General features: G+C 41.2%; 1 protein-coding gene across 1 annotated transcript in view; it reads right to left on the bottom strand.

Annotated features, from left to right (window-relative positions):
• Nucleotides 1–7,468: 7,468 nt before the first annotated feature.
• Nucleotides 7,469–21,721, bottom strand: part of RASGRF1 (Ras protein specific guanine nucleotide releasing factor 1) — a 300,540-nt gene continuing 286,287 nt past the window's right edge. The window contains exon 27 of the mRNA XM_053718462.1: nt 7,469–7,561. Within this exon, the coding sequence (XP_053574437.1) occupies nt 7,469–7,561 (93 nt within the window). The remainder of the gene's footprint in view (nt 7,562–21,721) is intronic.

The raw sequence follows: 21,721 nt of genomic DNA, 5'->3' as shown, positions 1-21,721 counted from the left end.
TGGCACAGTCCTCGGGTGGTTTAAACCTCTTCTTAATGGCAGGTCGCAGATGATCTCACCTTGTATATATTCCTCCAAGACCTTGAATCAAAGCTCTCTTTTATAACCTATCTTGTTCGCACTATCCATGTTACCTATTTTGGGCATGAACTCTTAATAGTTGCCTGGAAAAAGTCTAAGACCGGATGAATGCCAACTGGTTAGAGCCTTAAATGGACAGAAAGGTCAACATTAAAATCTGCACAGGTGCATTTCAATGTTTAGCAGAATGATTTTTGCAATATACTACCATTAACAAAAATGCTTCTAGTAAAAAATGTTTCTATTCAACATTTAACATATGCATACTTAATTTTTTACCTTTCCTTGTAAGATATGAAAGATAAGGGTAGAAAAGTGTTTAAATAAAAAAAATATGTTTTTTGATAGATAATTCTCTGAAATGTTAGTTTAAAGGGACAGTCTACTCCAGATTTTTTATTGTTTAAAAACATAGATAATCCCTTTATTACCCATTCCCCAGTTTGTAATTACCTTGTATTTAAGCCTCTGAAGACTGCCCTCTATTTCTGTTCTTTTGACAAACTTGCATTTTAGCCAATCTTTGCTGACTCATAAATAACTCCACAGGAGTGAGCACAATTTTATCTATAGGGAACACATGAACTAGCGCTGTCTATCTCTGAAAAACTGTCAAAATACACTGAGATAAGAGGCGGCCTTCAAGGGCTTAGAAATTAGCATATGAGCCTACCTAGGTTTAGCTTTCAACAAAGAATATCACGTTAACAAAGCAAATTTCATAATAAAAGTAAACTAGAAAGTTGTTTAAAATTGCATGCCCTATCTGAATCATGATGGTTTAATTTTGACTAGACTGTCCCTTAAAATTTTCCATCTCAAAAATATAACCTAGATAAAGTACATGGTTCCATCAGAAAACCTCACAACTTTAGTTCATGCATTTGGTGTCACAACCAGACTAATGCAGTTGCTTCCTTATCACTAGTTTTCAAACCTGTCCTCATGCCTCCCTAACAGGCCAGATTTTCAGGATTACCTTGGGTGAGAGCAGGTAAAGTAACTATCGGCTAGATTACGAGTTTTGTCAGTAAAAACTTGCGTTGCTAACAAGCCTTTTTTTTCCAGCGCTCACTTTAAACAACGCTGGTATTACAAGTTTTCTGAATGGCTGCGTTAGCCTCAGAAAAGTGAGCGTTGAGCAAATTTAGCGCCACTTCTCACTGTAATACCAGTGCTGCTTTCGGTAGCGGTAAGATGGCTAAAACGTGCTCATGCACGATTCCCCATAGGAAACAATGGGGCTGAGATGGCTGAAAAAAACCTAACACCTGCAAAAAAAGCAGCCCCATTGTTTCCTATGGGAAAATACTTTCTAAGTCTAGACCTAACACCCTAACATGAACCCTGAGTCTAAACACCCCTAACCTTACACTTATTAACCCCTAATCTGCCGCCCCGACATCGCCGCCACCTGCATTATATTATTAACCCCTAATCTGCCGCTCCAGACACCGCCGCCACCTACATTATACCTATGAACCCCTAATCTGCTGCCCCTAACATCGCTGACACCTACATTATATTTATTAACCCCTAATCTGCCGCCCCCAACGTCGCCGCCACCTAACTACAATTATTATCCCCTAATCTGCCGACCGGACATCGCCGCCACTATATTAAATGTATTAACCCCTAAACCTAACCCTAACACCCCCCTAACTTAAATCTATTTTTAATAAATCTAAATAAAATTACTATAATTAAATAAATTATTCCTATTTAAAACTAAATACTTACCTATAAAATAAACCCTAATATAACTACAATATAACTAATAGTTACATTGTAGCTATTTTAGGATTATTTTAGGATGTATTAACCCCTAAACCTAACCCTAACACCCCCCTAACGTAAATCTATTTTTAATAAATCTAAATAAAATGACTATAATTAATTAAATTATTCCTATTTAAAACTAAATACTTACCTATAAAATAAGCCCTAATATAACTACAATATAACTAATAGTTACATTGTAGCTATTTTAGGATTTATTTTTATTTTACAGGCAAGTTTGTATTTATTTTAACTAGGTACAATAGTTATTAAATAGTTATTAACTATTTAATAGCTAACTAGCTAACATAAATACAAAATTACCTGTAAAATAAACCCTAACCTAAGTTATAATTACACCTAACACTACTCTATAATTAAATTAATTACCTAAACTACCTACAATTAAATTAAATAAACTAAATTACGAAAAAACCCCCACTAAATTACAGAAAATAAAAAGGAAATTACAATATTTTAAACTAATTACACCGAATCTAATCCCCCTAATAAAATAAAAAAGCCCCCCAAAATAATAAAATTCCCTACCCTACACTAAATTACAAATAGCCCTTAAAAGGGCCTTTTGCGGGGCATTGCCCCAAAGTAATCCGCTCTTTTACCAGCCCTTAAAAGGTCTTTTTGCGGGGCATTGCCCCAAAGTAATCAGCTCTTTTACCTGAAAAAAAGAAATACAATACCCCCCCAACATTACAACCCACCACCCACACACCCCTACTCTAAAACCCACCCGATCCCCCCTTAAAAAAACTAACACTACCCCATTGAAGATCACCCTACCTTGAGCCGTATTCACCCAGCCGGGCACCGGTGGTCATCCGATGGGGCAGAAGAGGACATCCGTACCGGCAGAAGTCCTCATCCTATCCGGGCAGAAGAGGACATCCGGACCGGCAGACATCTTCATCCAAGCGGCATCTTCTATCTTCATCCATCTGACGAGGAACGGCTCCATCTTGAAGACCTCCGGCGCAGAACATCCTTCTAGGCCGACGACTACCCGACGAATGGCTGGTCCTTTAAATGACGTCATCCAAGATGGCGTTCCTCGAATTCCGATTGGCTGATAGGATTCTATCAGCCAATCGGACTTAAGGTAGGAAAAATCCGATTGGTTGATTTAATCAGCCAATCGGATTGAAGTTCAATCCGATTGGCTGATTGGGTCAGCCAATAGAATTGACCTCGCATTTTTGTTACCACCTGTTACATGGGATGGATTATGATCTAGGCCAATTAGGACACTAAAACGTTTATCTAAGCTTTCCAAAATATCCAATAACTGAGATTATTTACCTCTAACTCCTGATTTTTTCAAACTAAAGATTTGTGATTACATTTTTTTTATATACTGTAACATACATTTTGGAATATAAAGTGTCTTGTCTTTTTTAAGAGAAAAGTGTTATAGAAATAAATTGTTATTGCTAATATCACCTAAAGGACAAAATAAAATAGTTGGAATTAAGGTTTTGGAATTATGTATATGTATGTGTGTGTGTATGTATATGTATGTATATATATATATATATATATATATATATATATATATATATATAACGTTTACCACTTTATTAAAGTGACAGCTTAAAAACGGAGAATGCCTTCCTGACTGAAATTTTATATATATATATATATTATATATTATATATATATATACATATGTACACATACATACACTGTATATAATTAATAACCATGAGCAGCGTTATCCACTCATTTAATAGCACAAAAATAGCACAAAATACAAAGTGCAATTTACAAACCACCAACATAAAATTGGTCAAAAAGGAAAGGAAGGCGATAATGGGCGAAAAAAAAAAAAAATGAAAGTCATTATATACAGTCCAAATAGCAAAGAAGCAGCACCCGGGAAAACAAATTAAATGTCCAATAAACGATCCACGAATAAGAGCAAAGTTATCCACTCATTTAATAGCACAAAAAATAGCACAAAATACAAACATAAAATTGGTCAAAATAGGTGAAACATGATTCGTGGAATTTTTACATATTACTTTCTCAATGACCCTATATGACAACAGACTAAATACACCTATATATATTGCTCTAAAGCCCTCCCCCTTACGTGGAAATCCAATAAAAAAACTGCTAAGAATAATGCAACACCTGTTGTATAATCAGCAATTCAAGAAAAGGGAAAAGGAAAAAATTAAATGAATAAAAATAAAGAGTAAACAAAAAATAATAATTCATATACTGTATATTAAAATAATATATAAGAGAAATATGTAATAATGTTAGATAGTCAGTACTGCTAATCTATAATTTCAGCTGAAAGTATTATTTAACACACAAATTTAAACAGCTTATTTTACACAAATAGTTTGACATCCCATTCCGAATTCAATCCTTTTGGCATTCTAGTGTCCAAATGGAATATCCAAAAGACTTCTCGCTGTCTTAGGACTTCCTCCCTATCTCCCTCCCCTTGGGTGTCTTGGAATAATTTGGATGCACTGAAATGCCAAAAGGGAACTATCTCCATTGTGTTCCCTTTTAAAATGTACAGAAATACTGCTTACAGCAGGTCAAAAGATATATTGCAAAACATGAGTTACGAAATTCTTTACCAAAAATTCCATATGAACAGGACTTGCATCTAGTGCTGCTACATTTAAAGAAACTCTTCATCTATGTTACCCATATGTAAAAAAATCAAATTGGTTGTCTCTGAAACCAGGTTTCTTTAAATGTAGAAAGAAACTCCCATTTATGTACATTTTAAAAGGGAACACAATGGAGATAGTCCCCTTTTGGCATTTCAGTGCATCCAAATTATTACAAGACACCCAAGGGGGGGGAGATAGGGAGGAAGTCCTAAGACAGCGAGAAGTCTTTTGGATATTCCATTTGGACACTAGAATGCCAAAAGGATTGAATTCAGAATGGGATGTCAAACTATTTGTGTAAAATAAGCTATCTGTTTAAATTTATGTGTTAAATAATACTTTCAGCTGAAATTATAAATTATAGATTAGCAGTACTGACTATCTAACATTATTATATATTTCTCTTATGAATTATTTTAATATGCAGTATATGAATTTATTATTTTTTGTTTACTCTTTATTTTTATTCATTTCCTTTTTTCCTTTTCCCTTTTCTTGAATTGCTGATTATACAACAGGTGTTGCATTATTCTTAGCAGTTTTTTTAATTAAATTTTCATGTAAGGGGGAGGGCTTTAGAGCAATATATATAGGTGTATTTAGTCTGTTGTCATATAGGGTCATTGAGAAAGTAATATGTAAAAATTCCACGAATCATGTTTCACCTATTTTGACCAATTTTATGTTTGTATTTTGTGCTATTTGTTGTGCTATTAAATGAGTGGATAACTTTGCTCTTATTCGTGGATCGTTTATTGGACATTTAATTTGTTTTCCCGGGTGCTGCTTCTTTGCTATTTGGACTGTATATAATGACTTTCATTTTTTTTTTTCCGCCCATTATCGCCTTCCTTTTATTTTATACATTGGCAATATCTTGATGTAGTGTAGAAATTCAAACCTCTGTTACGCATAATGTAGGACAATTACTGTGACACATACATCATGAATTAAATGATTGTAGAAGTAGCTTGTCATACTAATGCACAATTGAAATTTGAGCCCTGTTATTAACTAAATATTTGAGCAAAAACTGTTTTTTGTCTTTTTTTTTTTAATCCATTTATGTTATGTGTTCATTGTTTGTGTACTGTGGAAAAATAAATACAGTTTGTTTTAAGCTGATATACATAATTCCCAACCAGGAATAACATATAGTGTTAATAAATTAGCAATGCTGTACAATGCAGACATTATAATAAGCAAACATGATTGGTGGTAACCCTGAGATAAAAGATTTATTAGCGAGAGGTAATCAGGAAACACTGAATTAAACAAAATAAATAAATAAATAAAAAGACCAAAATGTAGCTCCAATTTCTCCCTTAAACTGACTGCTGGCCTTTTCAATTAAACCAGTATAATTGTTTCCACAAAAGCATGTTAAAGGATATCCAACCAAAATAAACTTTTTTTTTTTTTGCATAACTTCTAGACACACTCTAAAACCTCTTATCTGTGCCAAACAATGGTCTTACTCATATTAACCAAACTCAAAACCTTTCCAGATTTTATGCTGACTTTCTTTCCTAACCCAACCATTGGATCCTATTAAAATAAATTGTTTTTTCATATTCAATAAATCAACTGTGAAACTTCATAATAAACCTCCTTCCAACTTAAGCTGCTGGGTAACTGCCAATAAAACCCTGTAACCTACTCTAAAATGGTAGTTACAGTCAAAGATCAAATGCTAGGTCACAGTTATAATCAATTTAGTGTATCTCTTCCATTCGCTGATTGCAAAATTATCATCCTGAACTAGCTAAAGGATGTCCAGCTCCTAAACCAACTTTTTAACTTGTAAAAATCATATCTGTCAAAATTAGTTTTTTTTAAATCGAAAAATCAAAATTCCAGAAATTCAAACTAAACCAACTATCAAACCTCTCTTCTAAACCATAACACCTCTATCCTGAGCCAGGCACTTGATTTCCTAAGAAAAGCAGCAACTGCACCTCCTCATTGAAATCCAAAAAACAACTACTGCTTCACGCAATAAATCAACGGTTAGACCTCCACACTACAACAGTTTCCTTCACTGTACCAAAACTAGGGGCTGTGCTTAATCCTAGTATGCTCTCAAAATGCTCACATAAATCAAAATTCCATCAACGAACCAACCTCAAAATATTTGTTCCTTAACTAGATTTCACATTTCCCTTTAACATTTTGTAAGCTATGTGATCTCTCTCAACTTAGTTGTCTCACTCAAGGGAACAAACTGCTGCTGGGGTTACAGAGGATACAACTGGAGCATAATTCCAAATGTGAAGTGCTGGTGGAGCCTGTGCTGTACATCACAGATATTTATATAGAGTCTCAACCAGTCTGATCCCTTGATGGGATTTGTGCAATACTAGATGGCAATGCTTCATTAAACTGCATTTGTTGGCACTGTCTCCTCCGAATGATGGAGGGCATTGCTGCAGTTGCTCTCTCCATGACAGTCTTTAAGCATCAGTACAATAAACCATTCTGCCTTATAAAGCTTTACTGTTCATCATAAATGCTTTCTCTGAGAGACCTGTAGAGCATTGCTCCATGAATTATCCATTCAAGCAAGGCTAATGATGGAGAAGATGAGCTCAGGGTGGTCACTTATTTGGCAAACTGCTGATCATAAAAACACTGTTCTCATCTCTTTACAGTTATAACCAAAAGAATTCAGCAGCAGTTTAAGTTCTCCCAGAACACAATCCGTGGGACATATGGACAGTGCTCCTGGTGATGGTTAACTGTCTCCACCATGGCCACTCTTCCCAGGGGTGTCTTTGGGGCAAATAGGGGACTGGGGCAGTGTGGGGTCTCCCTCAGGAGCAGTTAGGTTTTTGGGATGGATGGAGACACAGACATCTCTGCCCCTGCTCGGTGACCCCTTGCACAATAGGATCTGGCGAGAGGCGTGGGGGGTCTGTACAATATGATACAGGCGAACGGTCAATGTCAAAGCTTCAGGTGGGGAGTTTGGGCTCCAGGCGCAGGGAAGCTTCATAAAGACCCTCCTCATCCAGCACTGCGGATTTGTCTAGAAGATACTGTGTCACCTGCAAGAGAGAGGGTTTATTATACAAAGATTCTCATGCAGGGATAAAAGGGATACCTCTTTTGTACTAAAGTATATAGGACATTCAACTTAAATATTCCCACATAACATGTTTTTAATTACACAGTAATAAAACTTTACATTACTATTTCATTATTTAATTTGCTAATTTTCATTAGAAAACGTTGGTTAAATACATAGTTGAAGTACAGCTCAGGACACACAGTGCAATGCAGGTCCAGAGCGGAAAGTAATACTTACAACTAGTTGCACAGCTGGTTTGTGTGACTACCACAGCATCGTTAGTGATAAAATTACATGCTATAACAAATTAGATTGTCACTTTATCACTATAATGGCTCTTAAAAGTCAGTTCCAGAGTACCAATGGGACCTAGTTGAACACATCAAGTGAATCAATGACAAAAGACATATGCATTTAGCCACCAATCAGCAGCTAGATACCAGTAGTACATTGCTGCTTATAAGCCTACCTAAGTATGCTAATTTAACAACGGATACCAAGACAATTAAGTACATTTGATAACAGAAGTAAATTAAAAAGTTTCTTAATATTGCATACTCTGAACCATTTAAACTTAATTGTCCATGCCCTTTAATATTCGTTATGCTTAGCACAGGAAATTAATGAATGTCTGTGATATAATTTTATACTCCGCGCAAGGCTTGCTGCGCCTGCCTATGTGTGGCGAGGTGAAAATGGAGTAAAATTTGGTGACGCCGGTTCTATGTTAGTTTATGGGAGTAAAAACTGCAGGCGACGGGTAAAATATACACTCGTAACTTGTATGCTGCACCGTATATGTGATCGCTCTATTCAACTAAAAATTGTTGATGCCAGGTTTTTGCGCCCATCGCTGCATATGTAATCTCGCCCAATATTTCTAAGTGCAGTTTAAATTGGTCTGATAATTCTCATACTTGCAACCATGCTTACTAGTTTATTAGGAAATTATTTACAAACAGGCACTTCACACAAACACTATATTAAAATTGCTTTAATTCCTTCGTTATAAAACAATACATACTCTGACTACAATGAAATAAACAAATATTATCAGTGGTATCTATTTAAGCTCCTACTATTATGGGAGCTGTTTTTACTGTTTTAACTATCCCTGTTCTGGCAAACTGTCTGAGACTAAACACCTTCTATAGCGGGAGCTGAAATTATCATTATACTATCTATTATCAGTTAGGTAGAAAAATTCTGAACCTTGGAGTAAGCCAAAGGTTTTAAAAATAAGGAGACTATGCTCAGAACACGTGCACCCCTGACGCGCGTTTCACATAACGCTTCTTCAGATGGTCCTTTAAACTGACTTCTGTAAAAAATATAGGAGAAGAGCGTTAAAGATATAGAGTATCCAGCTGCAACTCGGTTAATGGAGTTGCCTACAAACAACGAAGCAACACATAGTCAACCAACACCGAAACCTATAGAGAGGACACAAGCACACAGAATAAGACCAAAATCAACTAATACATATGATACGAGAAATAACTATACTTATAGTGATAATTCTAATAGAAACATAAACTTTCCATATCAAAATCGTACTAGATATCAACAATATTCACAATATGATAGAAAAAAATTTGGAATACTTATTCCTCTCTAAATAACAGTCATAGAGGTAGAGACTCACATTATAATAGAAACCACTGGCATACTGATACCGAAACATCAGGAGGAAGAGATTTGCATTATAATAGAAATCATTGGTATTCTAATACAGAAACTGAGACTTATAACCACAGAGACTTTCAAGATCACAGAAATAATTATGGCACTCATAGAGATAGAAATTATGGCAATGATAGAACATATAACTAAAACTACAGATGGACCTCACCCAAACAACATAAGCCTAATCATTATCAACAAAAACCGAGACACACAGAGCATAACAAAGAATGGAGACAGAACAATACCCAGACAGTGTAAATTATTTTTTAAGTCTAAATTTTACCCTACAAACGAGAAAGGGAGAAATCTCGAACTCTTTGAGAAACTTGTACAAAGAGACATTAAGAATGTAAAAACTAAAAGAAATATTACAACCAACCTTTCACATAAAGAAAGAACAGTACTCAAAGAATTACAGAATAATAAAGATATAGTTGTGAAACCAGCGGACAAAAGAAGTTCTAATGGATAAATCGAACTATATAGTAGAAGCATAGAGACTCCTGGGAGATATAGACACATACCAGAAACTATTACTTGACCCAACAAAGAAATTCACATCAAGATTAATTAGTATATTAGATAAAGCTAAATCAAAAGAAATTCTAAACACAAAAGAATATAATTTTCTAAATCCAAAATTTCCAAAGAATCCGATTTTTTACTTTTTTACCAAACATTCACAAACATCCCACTAATCCGCCAGGGAGACCCATAATTTCGGGTATTGACTCCTTCACTACCAACCTCTCACAATACATAGATGGGTATCTCCAGGGTTATGTAAAACAACTCCCTTCATACCTTAAAGATACTACTGACATCCTAAGATGTCTAGAACAAATTGAATGGAAAAATAACTATATACTTGTGACGTAACATCACTATATACTAGCATTCAGCTTGAATTGGGCTTAAAGGCAGTCAAAATGTATTAAAATAGAGACCCCATGCTTAGAGAAGAACAGAAATAATTCATACTTAAGGGAATAGAGTTTATCCTAAACCAAAATTATTTTTCTTTCCTAAGATATGGTGAGTCCACGATGTCATCAATTACTGTTGGGGAATATCACTCCTGGCAAGCAGGAGGAGGCAAAGCGCACCACAGCAAAGCTGTTAAGTATCACTTCCCTTCCCACAAACCCTAGTCATCCTCTTTGTCTTGGTGCATGGAGGTGGTGAAGTTTTTGGTGTCTGAAGAAAATTGGATTTCCTTTGCTTCAAGCAAGATTTTATTTAGTATAGAAAGCCAGAGTAGGTTTACTCAGTTCTTTCCCTTTTTCAAGGATTGGGTATAGCCGTAGTCCACGTTAATCTCTTCAGCAGGGTAGTGGTGGCTTTAAAGCAGTTAGGCACTTGTGAGGTGGGCCTCACTGTGTTTTCCTAACATGTTGCTGCCCTAGTATAGAAAGCCAGAGTAGGTTTACTCTGTTCTTTCTTTTTCCACAGGACTCTGTAAGGAGTGGCGTCCTTTCACACCGTGTGAGTCGTCTCACTGCCGGACGGCTAGATTGCAGGTAAGTGCTTTCTGTCTTCATGGTAGGAGACTAGCACTTTAAAGATAAAAAATCCTGCAGCTTAAGGGGACAAATAGATCCTTAGTAGGATTGATTTATGGCAGAATGTGGGCACTATATGTATGTGGTATGGAGACTAATTGGTTAACCCTTCTTATGGTAATGAAGGAGTTAACCTCTTTTACCAGGCTCATTTTTTATGTTCAGAGGAACATCTCTAATAATTTTATTATCCTATGGGATTGTGATAAAACATATGGGTGTTTGTTACTAGTAGCAGCACTCCTTTATAATAGATATAGTTTTTGTCACCTAAGCGGTTGAAATACCGCTCTGTGTTTTAACTATTCTCTGCGCTTCCCCTCAGTATCGATGTGGCCTGAGGGCGGGCTTAATCTGAGCGGGCTGTTTTCTCTTGCGCACTTTCTTGAGAAAGCTCCGTCTCTCAGGGGAAAGTGTTGCGCAGTTAATCACATGACTTCCTCCTCTCCGCTCCTAATACGGAGCAGTGCCTGCCATTTCAGTGTGTCGCCTTCGTGGCTGAAGTCAGAAGAGGCAGGTAGGCACCTCAGTTTAGCTGAAGTATATAGACATACAGTGTGAACGTTTTTACTGAAAACTCTAATCTCTGAGTCAATTACCATTCGCTAGAGGTGTCAGAATCTTTTATGAGCTAAGGTTATTAGTAAGTAAATTTCTTTAAAGTGACAGCTTTCAATTAAGATACATTTTTCCCTTAAAGTAACAGTACAGATTTTATTTTTAATTTACTAATCTGTTGTGAGTCATGTCTGATACGGAGCAGGAGTTCTTATAAAGACATGCCTATTGTGTTCAGAGGTCCAAATGGCCGCTTCTATGTGTCTGTGCCTATGTTAATCCTTAAGTTAAGGATATAATAAATATGTTATGTATAAGTCATATCCACTGTGGTTTAGTGGTGAACTTCCAGGAGTGTCAATCCAGACTAGAAATATATGTGTATTGGTGCTGGTGGACCAAATTGTTTTTTGTATAAACATTTATGTCCCTCTTATTTAGAATAGATCTTTCAAAATATAGGTCTTTCCTTCTTAATATAAGGAGAGTCCACGGCTTCATTCCTTTCTGTTGGAAAATACTGAACCTGGCCACCAGGAGGAGGCAAAGACACCCGAGCCAAAAGCTCAAATACCTCTCCCACTTCCCCCATCCCCAAGTCATTCTTTGCCTTTTGTCACAGGAGGATAGCAGAGAAGTGTCAGACGATTTCGGAGTTGCTCCTCAGGAGGGGTATATGCCCTTCGATATGGAACAGGAGTTTTAAGTAGTCTTGTCAGCCTCTCAGTGAGAGCATTGACGAAAGCTAGAGTCTGGAGATGCAGGGAGAGTCTTCCTGTGAACCCATCCAGACTGCCTGCTAACAGCTCCTTAAGCAACCATATTTGACGGGTTTCACTGTCTGCTTTTTCTTCACTCAAGTCCATGTCAGAAGCGATGCTACAAGACTGTCACACTTGAGAGGCTGTGTTTCTGTTCCACAGCATGGATTCTGGTAAGATTGTTTCAATTTTTACATATGTTGAAAACGCTAGAAGACAGGGTCACATTGTGGCTCCTTTTATCTTAATAGAATCTTGGGTTAATGCCTCCTGAGGGAGGTTATTGAACAGTGGGGATTAATCAAAAGTGATACGTTGATTTATGCTGCTTTATGTAGAGATTTATTGGGCTCATAGACTGTTGTTATGCGGTAACGGAACACACAGGTTTTTACTTTCACTTTGAAAGCTGCACAGCTTGTAGCTTGGCGCGCTTTTTCTCATAGCAGGGGCGGTCCTGTCTTGTGCACCACGTGACCGGGTGTGGTCACACTTTCGTTTTCCCTTTTCTGACCGCGCTAGCCTTCGGAGAAGACGTTTGTTTTTCTGTTGCCTGGGTCTAGGAGGTGGTGAGTGCCCCAGTCATTGGGAGTATAAAGGTGCCGTTTTGTGAGAAATAAAAGATAATTTATTCTGTGTCCTACTGTTATTAGCGCGAGCTATGGAGGATTCTGATATGCTCAAGGGTACTGCCTCTATCCCTTATAGTAATACCTCTCTATATTGTGAGGAGGCCTTGGTATGCCTGCCCTCTCAACTATGTTCAATATGCATCAATAAGGTTATTATGTCTAAGAAGGTTAACCCCTTTAGTACTACTGAGCCGTCCACCTCTGAGGACTCGCCGTCCCGTGAGGTGCATACTCATCAGTCATCTTCCTCATCAGATGCAGCTTCCTGTAGCACACCTGATCCTCCGTCTGGAGGGAGCCTTTTACCATCAGACTTTACCGTGCAGTTAAAGACGGTGGTGACTGAGGCTCTTAGTGCTTTACCTCGCCCTGCAAAGCGCAAGCGAAAGGTTAAATATAGCTCTCCGGTCCAGGGGTCATCCAGTGATTTATTAGATTTGTCTGTTTTTTGAGTATCCAAGGATGGGTCACACTCTGAGTCTTCAGAGGGTGAACTTTCTGGATCGGAGTCTGCTACCTCTAGGCCTCCGGCTGCGGAGGAGCCAGCCTTTAGATTAAAAATTAAACACTTACTTTTTCTTCTAAAGGAGGTTCTGTCGACATTAGAGGTTCCAGAGGCCAAATTGCCTGATGAACCTTTTGATCCCTAAATTAGACAGAGTGTACGAGGACAGGGTACCACCGCTAACTTTTCCTGTACCTGTAAAAATGGCGAACATTATTAAGAACGATTGGGACAGAATTGGATCTTCCTTTTCCCCTTCGTCTGCCTTTAAAAAATTATTCTGAGTCCCGGACTCTCAGCTGGAATTGTGGGGTTCTGTCCCTAAGGTGGATGGCGATATCTCCATACTAGCCAAGCGTCCTACTATCCCACTTGAGGATAGCTCGTCATTCAGAGAGCTGATGGATAAGAAGATGGAAACTTTTCTCAGAAAAATGTTTCAGCATGCGGGATACCTGTTTCAACCGACATCGGCTGTTGCCTCGGTTGCTGGAGCTGCGGCCTACTGGTGCGACTCCTTAGCAAATTTGATTGAGGTGGAGGGTCCCCTCAACATTATCCAATAAAGAGTCAAAGCCTTGAGAATTGCTAATTCTTTTATCTGTGATGCAAACATGCAGATTATTCACCTGAATACTAAGATTTCTGGTCTCTCAGTATAGACCCGTCGGCGCTCTCACTGAAGTCATGACATGACTCCTAAGTCTAGTCTACTTTCCCTTCCCTTTAAGGGAAACATTTTATTTGGTCCTGGCCTGGACTCTATTATCTCCACGGTTACAGGGGACAAGGGTGCCTTCCTACCGCAGGATAAAAAGAAGAAATCTAAAGGACAAGGATCTAATTTTTGTTCCTTTCGTTCTGAAAAGTCCCAACCTCAGCAGTCCTCCTCTAAGCCCGAGCAAACCAAGAGCACTTGGAAGCCGGCCCAATCCTGGAATAAATCCAAGCAGAACAAGAAGCCCGCCAACACCAAGTCGGCATGAAGGGGCACTGGATTATGTAGGGGGCAGACTGTCACTGTTTTCAGATGCTTGGTTCAGGAACGTACAGGATCTATGGGTCCTGGAGGTCATAGCTCAGGGATACAAGATAGGTTTCAAATCTCATCCACCCAAGGGCAGATTTCTCCTCTCAAGCCTGTCTTCCAGACCAGAAAAGAGGGAAGCCTTTCTGGAGTGCGTGCGGAATCTGGCCTCCTTAGGGGTCATTGTCCCGGTTCCTATTACAGAAAGAGGTTTGGGATACTATTCAAACCTGTTCGTGGTCCCTAAGAAAGAGGGAACTTTCCGCACGTTTCTGGACCTAAAGTGCTTAAACAAGTTTCTAAATGTCCCCTCGTTCAAGATGGAGACAATAAGGTACATCATTCCTCTAGTTCAGGAAGGACAGTTCATGACCACTATAGATGTGAAGGATGCCTACCTTCACGTTCCAATCCACAGGGATCACTTCCAGTTCCTAAGGGTTGTGTTCCTGGATCAGCACTTCCAGTTCATTGCACTTCCTTTTGTCCTGGCTACTGCTCCACGAATCTTCACAAAGGTTCTAGGGGCTATCCTAGCTGTCGCCAGAACCCAGGTTATAGCAGTAGCTCCCTACTTGGACGACATTCTGGTTCAAGCACCATCCTTTCGTCTAGCGGAAGCCTATTCAATATCTCTTCTCTCTCTTCTTCAATCTCATGAATGGAAGATAAACTTAGAAAAGAGTTCTTATTCCAAGCACAGGGTAGAATTCCTGGGTACTATAATATACTTGATATCCATGAGGATATTTCTAACAGACCAGAGACGTTGCTAGCTAGCTTCGGCATGTCTTTCCCTCCGGACCTCCTTAAGGCCATCTGTGGCTCAGTGTATGGCGGTAATTGGTCTCATGGTGTCTAGACATAATTCACTTTGCCAGGTTCCATCTCAGACCTTTACAGCTGTACATGCTGAGGCAGTGGAACAGATTTTCCTGGACAGCCGGTGGAGAGAATCGCTCTCTTGGTGGCTCTATCCAGATCATTTGTCCCTCAGGACATCCTTTCTAAGAGCATCCTAGGAGATTGTGTCTATGGACACAAATCTATCAGGATTGGGAGCTGTTTGGAGTGCCAAGAAGGCACAGGGCCTGTGGTCTCAGGAGGAACGCTCCCTCCCAATCAACATTCTGGAATTTCGAGCAATCTACAATGCTCTGAAGACTTGGCCTCTTCTGGGTTCGTTCCGGTTTATCAGATTCCAATCAGACAATATAACCTTGGTGGCTTACATCAACCATCAGGGGGGGGAACGAGAAGCTTCCTAGCAATGAGGGAAGTATCTCGGATTCTGGAGTGGGCGGAGGCCCACAACTATTCACTGTCAGCAATCCACATTCCGGGTGTGGACAACTGGGAAACGGATTTTCTCAGCAGACAATCCTTTCATCCAGGGGAATAGTCTCTCCATCCCGAAGTGTTTGCGGAGATATGTAGCAGGTTGGGGACGCCGGAGATAGATCTCATGGCGTCTCATCTCAATACCAAGCTACTCAGATATGGGTTGAGGTCCAGGGATTAGCTGAGCTAATAGATGCATTAGCAGTGCCTTGGAGGTTCAGTCTAATCTACCTTTTCCCACCATTACCACTCCTTCCTCGGGTAGTGACCCGCATCAAGCAGAAGCATGCGTCAGTAATACTGATTGCTCCATTGTGGCCGCGAAGGATGTGGTTTGCGGATCTAGTGAGGATGTCATCTTCTCCATGGAGGTTACCTTGTCGCAGGGATCTGCTGGAACAAGGTCCTTTTGTTCATCAAAATCTAGATTCTCTGAGGCTGACTGCGTGGAGATTGAATGCTTAGTCCTTGCCAAGAGAGGGTTTTCTGAGAGAGTTATTGATACTCTCATTCAAGTTCGTAAGCCGCTTACTCGTCGCATCTATCATAAGGTGTGGAGAACCTACTTATTCTGGTGTGAAGAGCGTGGATTTCCCTGGCATAAAATTAAGGTTGCCAGGATTCTTTTGTTTCTCCAGGATGGACTGGAGAAGGGTCTTTCGGCCAGTTCCCTGAGGGGTCATATTTCGGCCTTGTCTGTTTTACTGCACAAGAGGCTCTTGGAGCTTCCTGATGTTCAGTCTTTCGTTAAGGCTCTGATTAGGATCAGACCTGTGTTCAGATCTTCGGCTCCTCCTCTGGTTCTTAAGGTTTTGCAACAGGCTCCGTTTGTGCCTTTGCATGAAATTGATATTAAGTTGTTGTCCTGGAAGGTTCTTTCCATCTAAAGGGGAGGAGAGTCCATGGCTTCATTAATTAATTTTGGGAATAAGAACCTGGCCACCAGGAGCAGGCAAAGACACCCCAGCCAAAGGCTTAAATACCTCCCCCACTCCCCTCATTCCCCAGTCATTCTTTGCCTTTCGTCACAGGAGGATGGCATAGAAGGGCCAAAGATTCGGAGTAGTCTCTTATGGAGGGTAGTACACTCCGAGATGGGACTGGAGTTTTAAGTACTCCTGTCAGCCTCTCAGTGAGAGCCTGGGTGAAAGTTAGAGTCCGGAGATGCAGGAAGAGTCTTTCTGCGAAACCATCCCGACTCATATAAACAGCTCCAAAGCAATCAGTGTTGACGAGTTTCGCTGCCTGCTTTCTGCACTCAAGTCCATGTCAGGAGCGATGCTTCTACCTGTCAAACTTGAAGGACCGTGTTCCTGTTCCATGGCATAGATTCTGGTAAGATCGTTTCATTTTTTATACATAATGATAACACAGAAGACAGGGTCACAGTGTGGTGCCTTTTATCTTATGGAATCAAGGGTTAATATTCCTGGTAAGGGGATTATTGAACAGGGGGGTTTATACATGATATTGTTTATTGTGTGATTGCTGCGTTATGTGCGATATGAGGCTCTGGCAATGGTGGAACTTTCAGGTTGACTTCTGGGAGTATATTGCGCGGCCAGTTTTAGCGCGTTTTCTCCTTAGTGCAGGGGCGGTCCTGCGAGGCATTCCATGTGACCGGGTGCGGTCTCCACTTCCTCTGTTGATCAGCGGACAAAGCGGTTTCTGTAGTCCAGGTCATAGGAGGTTGTGAGTGCCCCGGCCATTGGAGGTATAAAGGGGCCTGTTTATTAAGTTTATCTAGTCCATAATAAAAGCGCAAGCTATGGAGGACTCTGACGCGTTAGAGGGTAGTCCCTCTTTAACAAAGACTCATTCTTGTGTTTGTGAGGTTCTTGTAGATCAGCCTGCTCAACTATGTTCCACATGCCTTGAAAAGGTTGCGACATCTAAAAATAAAAGGATGTCTAGTACTACTGAGCCGTCCACCTCTAAGGGTTCCCTGTCCCGTGAGGAGCGTTCCCTGCTTTCATCTCCGAGTGCACATGCAGCGCCCCAGGGTCCAACCATTACTCCTACAGGAGAGATTAGTTGGCCGTCAGATTTTGCGGATTAACTGCAAACGGCGGTATCAAAAGTGATCCATGGCTTACCACGTTCTGCTATGCGCAAGCATAGGGTGTATCATGGCGGCCTGGCCCAGGGGTTGTCTACGCCTTTGGAAATATCAGAGGCGTTATACGATGACGAGGCCCACTCCAACTCTTCGGAGGAGGCTCCTTCTGGGTCGGAGTCTGTGTCATTTCATCCTCCGGCTGTGGAGGAGCCTGACTTTAGGTTTAGGATAGAGAATTTTGCGCTTTTTACTGAAGCAAGTGCTTGCTACTCTGGAGGTTCCGGAACTGAAGCTTCCGGAGGAACCTTCAATTCCTAAGCTTGATAAGGTATACGAAGACAGGGTGGTGCCTGAGACGTTCCCGGTTCCTGTTAAGATGGCTAATATTATTAAGAATGAATGGGAGCGATTATGTTCTTCCCTTTCCCCTTCTTCTTCCTTTAAGAAACTGTTCCCCGTCCCGCACTCTCAGCTCAAGCTGTGGGGCACTGTCCCTAAGGTGGCTGGTGCTATTTCCACACTCGCAAAGCGGAAAACTATTCCCCTCAAGGATAGTTCATCGTTTAAAGAGTCCACGGATAAAAAAAAACATGTTTCAGCACACAAGGTTTGTTTTTCAACCGGCAGCGGCTGTAGCCGCGGTTACCAGAGCTGCGACATATTGGTGTGAATCCCTGTGTGAAATGGTCGAGAGGGAGACTTACATCGACAAGATTCAGAATAAGATTAAGGCGTTAAGGGTCAGCAATTCTTTCATTTGTGACGCCAATATGCAAATAATTTGCCTGAACGCAAAGGTTTCAGGATTCTCCGTTTTAGCTTGCAGGGCTCTGTGGCTAAAGTCTTGGTCGGCGGACATGACCTCTAAGTCGAGGCTGTTGTCTCTGCCTTTCCAAGGAAAGATTCTGTTCAGTCCAGGATTGGATTTGATCATATCCACGGTATGGGAGGCAAGGGAGCTTTCCCACCGCAGGATAAGAAGGCTAAGCCTAAAAGATCTACTTTTCGTCCCTTTCGTGCAGACAAGGCCCAGCACTAGCAGCCCGCCTTGAAAGCGGATCAGTCCAAGGGAACTTGAAAGCCTGCTCAGTCTTGGAACAAGTCCAAGCAGAACAAGAAGACCGCCGAGACAAAATCGCCATGAAGGGGCGGCCCCCGACCGGTCTCCAGACCAAGTAGGGGGCAGATTGTCTCTCTTCTCTGAAGCCTGGTTGCAGGACGTTCAGGACCCTTGGGTTCTGGAGGTTGTCGCCCAGGGTTACAGGATAGAATTCAGGTCCCATCCACCAAGGGGCAGATTCCTCCTGTCAAACCTGTCTTCAAGACTGGAAAAGAGAGAGTACCCCAAGCAGAAATGGGTCTATCTAGAGTACTATTCAAATATTTTGGCAGTTCCAAAGAAGGAGGGCACGTTCCGCCCGATTCTGGACCTTAAGTGTTTAAACAAGTTTCAGGCTGTTCCATCGTTCAAAATGGATCTATTCTGCCCCTAATTCAAGGGGGACAGTTCATGACGACAATAGACTTAAAGGATGCATACCTTCATGTTTCAAGTAACAGGGACCACTTCAAGTTCCTAAGATTTGCGTTTCTGGACCAACACTTCCAGTTTTTGGCCCTTCCCTTCGGTCTGGCGATGGCCCCGAGAGTCTTTACGAAGGTTCTGGGGGCTCTACTTGCAGTGGTCAGATCCAGGAGCATTGCTGTTGTACCCTATTTGGACGACATCCTAGTCCAGGCGCCGTCATTCAGCCTTGCAGAGAATCATTTAAGGGCTCTTCTTTTCTTGCTCCAATCTCGCGGTTGGAAGATCAACTCAGGAAAGAGTTCCCTGGTTCCCAGCAACAGGTTGGAGTTCCTGGGCACGATAATAGACTCTATGTCCATGAAGATATTTCTCACAGATCAACGACGCAGGAAGATTGCGTCCACTTGTCTTGCACTTTAGTCCTCCTCAAGCCCTTTGGTAGCTCAGTGTATGGAGATGATCGGGCTCATGGTCTCCAGCATAGATGTCATCCATTTTTCCAGGTTCCATCTCAGACCTCTTCAATTGTGCATGTTGAGACAGTGGAACTGCGATCATTCAGATCTCTCACAGCTGATATCCATGGATGCTCAGACCAGGGACTCCCTCTCTTGGTGGATCCGTCCAGAGCATCTGTCCCAGGGGACATCCTTCTTGAGACCGTCCTTTGAGATTTTGACCACAGACGCGAGTCTCGCAGGATTGGGAGCTGTTTGGGGTGCCAGAATGGCACAAGGAAAATGGTCTCGGGAGGAGTCTCTCCTTCCGATAAATATTCTGGAACTTCAAGCAATTTACAATGCTCTGAGGGCGTGGCCTCCCGTGGGGTCGTTCAGCTTCATCAGATTGCAGACCGACAACATTACCTTGGTGACTTAAATCGACCATCAGAGGGGTACGAGGAGCTTCCTAGCAATGAGGGAGGTATCACAGATTTTGGAGTGGGCGGTGAACCACAGCTGCTCGCTTTCAGTGATCCACATTCCAGGTGTGGATAACTGAGAAGCGGACTTTCTCAGCAGACAATCCTTCCATCCAGGGGAATGGTCTCTTCACCCCGAAGTGTTTGTGGAGATTTGTCTCAGATGGGGAATGTCGGAGATAGATCTCATGGCGTCCAGACTCAATTGCAAGCTACCCTGATACGGGTCGAGATCGAGGGATCCCCAGGCAGAGCTGATAGATGCCTTAGCGGTGCCTTGGGGATTCAGCCCAGCTTCCATTTTTCCACCGTTACCACTTCTACCTCGTGTAGTGGCACGCATCAAGCAGGAGTGAGCTTCTGGCATCCTGATTGCTCCTTTGTGGCCGCGGAGGACGTGGTTTGCGGATCTGGTGGGAATGTCATCCTCTCCGCCATGAGGATTACCCTGTCGCAGGGATATGCTGGAACAGGGTCTCTTTCCACATTAAAATCTTGTTTCTCTGAGGCTGACTGCGTGGAGATTGAACGGTTAGTCTTAGCAAAGAGAGGTTTTTCTAAAAGTGTGATTGACACTCTAGTTCAGGCAAGGAAGCCAGTCACTCGTCGCATCTACCATAAGGTGTGGAGGACTTGTCCTGGTGTGAGAAGCATGGATATCCTTGGCACAAGGTGAAGGTATCCAGGATTCTGTCCTTTCTCAAGGATGGTTTGGAGAAGGGTCTTGCCGCTAGTTCCTTAAAGGGACAGATTTTGGCATTATCAGTCTTGTTGCACAGGAGACTCGCTGAGCTTCCTGACATTCAATCTTTCGTTCAGGCTCTGTCTAGAATCAGGTCTGTCTTTAGGCAGTCTGCTCCCCCATGGAGCTTAAACTTGGTCCTTAAGGTATTGCAGAGGGTTCCGTTTGAGCCTATGCATTCCATTGACATTAAGATTCTGTCCTGGAAGGTTCTTTTCCTGTTGGCTATTGCATCGGTACGCAGAGTATCTGAGCTTGCTGCCTTGCAATTTGAGCCTCCTTACCTGGTTTTTCATGTGGATAAAGCAGTTCTTCGTACCGGTTTGGGGTTTCTTCCCAAGGTGGTGTCTAACCGTAACATCAATTAGGAAATAATTGTTCCTTCTTTGTGTCCTAACCCGTCTGCTTCTAAGGAAAGGTTACTTCATAATCTGGATGTGGTGCGTGCCTTAAAGTTCTATCTTCAGGCTGCAAAGGATTTTAGACAGTCTACATCTCTCTTTTTGTGGTGTATTCCGGGAAGCGCAAGGGGCAGAGGGCCTCTTCTACTTTGGTTGAGGAGTTTGATTTGTTTGGCCTATGAGACAGCGGGACATAAGCCTCCTTAGAGGATCACGGCTCATTCAACTAGAACTGTGACTTCGTCTTGGGCCTTCAAGAATGAGGTCCTCCTTACACACTTTTACAAAGTTTTACAAATTTGATGTTTTTGCTTCTGCGGAAGCTGTTTTTGGGAGAAAGGTTTTACAGGCTGTGGTGCCCTCAGATTAGGGTCCCCCTTTTAACCCTCCCGGTTTCATTCAGTGTCCTCTAA

Source organism: Bombina bombina, chromosome 6, assembly GCF_027579735.1.
Source record: "Bombina bombina isolate aBomBom1 chromosome 6, aBomBom1.pri, whole genome shotgun sequence".
Taxonomy (NCBI): domain Eukaryota; kingdom Metazoa; phylum Chordata; class Amphibia; order Anura; family Bombinatoridae; genus Bombina; species Bombina bombina.
This window is presented reverse-complemented; position numbering and strand designations above follow the sequence as displayed.